At 42.8% G+C, this 5,469-nt stretch overlaps 1 protein-coding gene across 1 annotated transcript; it reads left to right on the forward strand.

Annotated features, from left to right (window-relative positions):
• Positions 1-887: 887 nt before the first annotated feature.
• Positions 888-4,992, forward strand: LOC125016487 (uncharacterized protein C1orf232). Its single transcript, XM_047598995.1, has 5 exons — positions 888-964; positions 1,323-1,787; positions 3,166-3,243; positions 3,437-3,543; positions 3,814-4,992. Exons 2-5 carry the CDS (start codon positions 1,707-1,709, stop codon positions 4,163-4,165), a joined length of 618 nt encoding a protein of 205 aa, XP_047454951.1. The 5' UTR covers positions 888-964; positions 1,323-1,706; the 3' UTR covers positions 4,166-4,992.
• Positions 4,993-5,469: the final 477 nt, after the last annotated feature.

A 5,469-nucleotide genomic window follows, 5' to 3' on the forward strand; every position in this document is an offset into this window, starting at 1 on the left:
ATATTATGTGAAGTAAAGTGAATGTGATATCGGTTTCTAGTATTACATTAACTTCAGGACAGGAGGAGATGGATCAGCAGCAGAATTATCCTATGGAAGTTGTCATGAAGGATCATTCAAAGGTTTACACTCAGTCCAGTGGAGTACATTCGTGAGCTTTAGTGAAAAGCAAGGTAAATATTTAATATGCACTATCCAGATAAAGTAAGATCATTTTTTATCTCAAATGTGTTAACTCTTTCCAAACGTATGCATTCAAATCTGAAAATATTTACTGTGTGCATGACAGTTTCACTGTATAATCCACTAAAACATATGTAGGTCATCAAACAGGCCTCCACAACAAAGCGCTGCCTCCATGTGGTTGCGTTAAATACTTGGGTGTGACCTTTCCAGTCTGAAACCTGAGCTGCTGCAGCCACAAGTGCGCTGGCCGCTGTCCAAACATGCATCAGTCTGTAGCGTAGCCCCGCGTTCATAATTCAAGTCCATCTTATGGATCTGGCCGACCTCACAGCTTCATTAGTGCCTCAGTATGGTAATCAAAACCAGGAACAGGAGCGTTATAGAATACTCCGGATCAAATTACTCTGTTGTTTAATCAAGATTATGATCGACCTGTCTATGTAGAAATCAATAAGTACGAGTCTGCTGCTGCCATAAAAGAGGCAGAAGATGTCAATTTAATAAGAAATGTCCCAAGACGTTATTAGATCTGTTTGAGGCTAACAAGCCAAACACCTTGTATTCCAGTTTTTTTTTTTTTTTTTTTTTTTTTTTTTGTGGGCGACTGTTGAAATCCAATCAGTCGTCAGAGAGTTGTTCATCTCTCTTTATCTACATGACACTCGTCTGCCCTCTCAGGTTCCCAAGGGACCAATCGCCAAAAAAAAAAGAAGAAGAAGAAGAATCTGAACTGAAATGCAACAGCAACCAATGAGTGAAGTGTCCAGGTAATAGACAGGTGGGTTGCAATGTGATATGGTATAAGGGTGAGTTTCCATAAATAAACTGCAGGCATGGATGTGTGTGTAAATAATGATGAGTTTAAATTATTTTTTTCACACAACTTCCTCCCTGTTCTTGTTCTTTCATGTCTAATAAGAAAGAGCTGAGACCAACTTTGGAAGGAGAGTGTAACCTTCAGCTATAAAAAAAAAGACTTTAACATCCTTTCTAAACATAAACATGTCAGCAGTGTGCATATCTGTGTGCATCAGAGTTATAAAAGGCAGCCTTCCAGCACTGGCTGACAATAGACCTCTGGCTCTGGAAAACACAACCTCTGAAATATGAATGAAGAAATCCACACCTGTTTCCAGGTAACCAAGGCAGGGATTCTGAACCGTGACGCTGCTGCAATGTCAGTGTGTCTATACACCTGCGTGGGCACATGCACGAGCTGCACGACTTCCTAGCTTCACCTGCACAGACACTCCGCGCGGGGACGAGAGCAGCTGTCATCCCCGTCGACTTGTCGAGGCCCATTTAATCTGACTGGGGAAAACGGAATGAAAAATCTCGGGACTCGGTTCTGAGCAAGTTCCCCGTGCTGACAGCCTGCCGAGAAGTTTACGCATGGAAACGGGTCAAAGCCTGCCCAACTGAGACGAGCTGAAGCTGGAAGAGGAGACTGGGTGGAGGGTGGACCACAGAGGCATACGAGGTCTTGAGGCCCTGAGTGTTGAGCATCCATTTGAGCCAGCATGAATCCAATGTGGAAGGTTTATAAGAGCAAGGTGATGAAGACACTCAACCCCGAGTACGAGGAGGACACTGCTGAAGAGGTACTGAACTTACAGATTTCTTCATATTTGTTTCTCATACTTGATCCAGAAAGTGGAAAGATGGTCAAGTACGAGACAGTAATTCTTGTCACTGAAGCCAGAGACAACAGGTCTTGTTTTTCTGTTCATTCTTTATTCATGGTGTCCTTGCAGGGTTTGTGTTGCAGAGGGAACTTTAGAGGAGACGTTTGGCCTGAGTTATGCTTCCTCCTCTGAATTTCAGGATTTGGCTCTGCTAATTATTGACTGATGAAACTGGCATGAAAATCACATTATGTTTCATAAAATACTTCGTTATATAGTAGAAATACTCAAAAACCTCTTACTTGAGAAGGCCATGACCTGTGAATGATAACACGTAGCATGGTATACATTAACAATATTAATAATAAAAAGCTTTCAACTGAGGTCAAGGTAATGCTAAAAGCATCTGTAAAGTTTTCATAAGTGAAAATGTCTCGTACAAGTACTATAGTTATAATTTTGAGGAATTTCTTTCATTCTTTTTTTGCACTTCTAACTTCACTACGTTTATCAAAACCCTACAATTCATTTTAGAGAAGAAACCCAACACATTAAAGTTGTAGTTGGTAGTTTCACATGAATTACAGTTTACAAAACACAAAGTCTTTGTTTTGTTACCCTCTGCAGGGGTCAGACCCCTAGGTGAGGGACAACTGGACTAAATACTGTAGCTTTGCATTGCTGGACTGCTGGACCACCAGTGTTCATGACTCCACTGCAGCGCCTGCACTCTATCCAGGATTCGGTACCAGTGATACAGGCAGTGTTGCGTTAACCCAGATCTCTGGAGAGCTGAGAAACTCGATCCTGCACAGGAGCTGAACAAACAGATTAGTTGGCCCTCCACTCCCCGAGTGACTGACGGGGTGGGATGAGAAAGATAGCCATGTCCTCGGGGCATGCTCAGATCCGCCAGCTGACAGGTTCCGACTGTGGTCTCTCGCAATACCGCGGCATCTGCAAAGACAACAGGGAATACTGTGTGTGTGTGTGGAGAGATAGTTTCCATTTGGATGGATATGCAGAGTTGTCATCGCTGCTATTTGAGTTTTAACTGCTTCACACACTTGTAAATACGAGACGATTAAAGTGTCGCCTACTACTGTATCCTCTCAGCATATCAAAGCATTGACTGATGAGGAGATACAAAGTGTTTGAGTAAATGCATGGAGCAAAACAAATTATTTTACAAATCAAGTCAAATTTTAAGATGCCATTTTTTTCTACAAGTTGCAGTCTCAAAAATATACAGTAGATGGCGACCGAAGTGCACCAATCCGTCAGGTGGCTGGAAATAAATTCAGGACACTGCTGTGTGGACAGGTGAAGTGCATCCATTTTGCTGATTTTGCAGGTCACAGACGTGGAGAATGATATGATTCCAGTGCAGGAGGATGAGGGCCCTAACGCCGTCTCCCAGTTGGCCAGGAAAGTATGTGAAAATAATCTTATGTCACACAAGTAAATCCACTGCGAGTCTTCCATAAATTCATGGAGGAATGTAACAGAAATACTTAAAACTAATGAGCCTTCCTCTACAAGAATCAGAGAGGACCATTGTTCAAGTGATGAAAGCACCAAATGAAGCCCCACTTTGACCTCTGACGCTCTGTGGGTGTGTCCAGATGCAGGGGGCCGGGTCTAAAAGCTGGAACAGGCTATCATCTCTCTTCAACAAAGAAGATGAGCACCAGCTTCTAGAGGAGACCGAGAGCCCGCCAGTCGCTGACCAGTGAGTGGAAACCTGTGCCGACCTCTGTCTTCTTCTCTTCCTGGTTCCTCCTGGCTTCTGACGTCACTGCTGCACCTAAAACCAAATGTGTGGTTTGTGTGGGTGAAATGGATCCGGTCTGAGGCACTGTGGGCTGTTTTCTATCCAGATTTCTTTCCACAGTTTAAACCTCAGAGTTTAGTTAACATGTGTTTTTGCAATCTGTCAAACTGCTGCTACATTAAATGTGCTCGCTGTCTGAGTAAACCAATACTTTCTCTGCGTTATCAGTCCACTCGCAGTAAAGCCGGAGGAACCCCCTCGACCTGGTAAACGCTCGGCGTTCTGGGATAGCTTCGCTGCTAACTGGGCTGCCAAGAAGCAGGCCGAAGCTGCAGCGGCAGCTGCTGCAAACGAGGCCGTGCAGTGTGAGGAAGGGCCGATGGAGGCCGCAGGGCAGGAACGCCAGGATGGGCACGCAGCCGAGGGCGAGGAGAGTGAGGGAGGAGGAAGGAGCAACAACAGCTTCTCCAAATACATGTCGCTGGGAGAAGGAGGCAACGAGGACGTGTCGTTCAAGTGGAACTTTGTTACCAGCAAGCTGGCAGACCTGAAGAGCAAGAGCATGACCAAGACCAACTAGCTACCTGTCAAGAAGAAACCAGCTGAATATACAGGAGTGTGGAGGAAGTTTAGAGGGAGGCTGTATGTATTGCTCAGCTATTGTAGAAGTCCTTTGATCGTATTCAGAACACGGTCTGGTATTACAACTGGATAAGACACAAAATGTTACAATAAACAGGGATTTTTAAACCTTTCCTTACACATGACCCTGTTTAGGATCCATTTATGTATTTGTGATGAGTTTTCAAGAGTGAAGAGGGATTAAAACACGGATCAAAGCATATTTAAAACCTATTTAATGTTGAACCCTCCCATAGAGACAAACTGTTAGTACTAAAGATTGAGACACTCCAGGCCACTGCGCACAGAAAGAAATGTATGGAGTTTGCTTCAAAAAGGGGGCTTCTAAAACTGCTAGTACTTGAAGAGAATAATTGATGATGTTCTTTACTGTTCCTCTGAAATAAGGTGGGTGTTCTTTACATATCTGCTACACATGTCTCTCCCCATCACGGGACGCAGCACAAAGACAACTGTGAAACTAGAAAGCAGTGTTGTTCCTGATATAGGCAGCTTACGATTACGTCTTCTGTTTTGGGTTGTACCGGGATATTTATTTGCCTAAAGTGCTTCTTAAACCTATAAAAGGCACCTTCATACCTGTCGACAAACTCGATCTAATCTGTAGTTGAGCAAAAAACTGGATTAAGAGATTAAATGCAGTGGTAGCTGGATTAGATGAAGATTATCTCACTTAACCTGTTCAGAGGGCAGGGGATCAGCATCAGGAGATTAGGCAGCGCGATGTAGCTATTACATAAAACTCAGAAAACATTCACAAAAAGAGAAAAAATAGTGCTCACAGTTATAGGCAATGTATAAAATAAATATGAATGTGTGTTTGGTGAGATTGATCCGCTGATGACTTGAATTTTCTGACTGTGACTGAGACCGAAATGTGCAACGTGTGACTTTTTGACATTTCTAATTGGAAACAAATGTGGATCATGATAATAAATGACAATGATTTTAAATTGTTTTCTTTCCTTTTTGGTTTTGTCTTGTGGTAATGTTTTATTCTGCAGTTTTCTTTCTTCTTCTTGGTATGCTCCAATAAAGACTATTGTACCTAAAGTGTAAACAAGCGAGTCGGGAGTTTGTCTTGTCAGGTGAATGGATGGACACTTGAGACATGGATTGCAAGACCATACTACAAATCAAAGTAAAATGGTGGTGTTCATGGAGATGAGTATTTATTCTGTAGGGCAAACACAAAAGACTGAAAGCAGATATATAATATAATATTGCAGTCTTTTAGCATCA

Source organism: Mugil cephalus, chromosome 11 (assembly GCF_022458985.1).
Source record: "Mugil cephalus isolate CIBA_MC_2020 chromosome 11, CIBA_Mcephalus_1.1, whole genome shotgun sequence".
In the NCBI taxonomy this organism is placed as follows: domain Eukaryota; kingdom Metazoa; phylum Chordata; class Actinopteri; order Mugiliformes; family Mugilidae; genus Mugil; species Mugil cephalus.

What these genes read in the sequence shown, in the direction of transcription:
- LOC125016487 (XM_047598995.1), top strand. Translation starts at nt 1,707, where the DNA reads ATGAATCCAATGTGGAAGGTTTATAAGAGCAAGGTGATGAAGACACTC. An exon ending in TCTCCCAGTTGGCCAGGAAA is followed by an intron (nt 3,244 to 3,436) that starts GTATGTGAAAAT and finishes GGGTGTGTCCAG; the next exon opens with ATGCAGGGGGCCGGGTCTAA. An exon ending in AGCCCGCCAGTCGCTGACCA is followed by an intron (nt 3,544 to 3,813) that starts GTGAGTGGAAAC and finishes CTGCGTTATCAG; the next exon opens with TCCACTCGCAGTAAAGCCGG.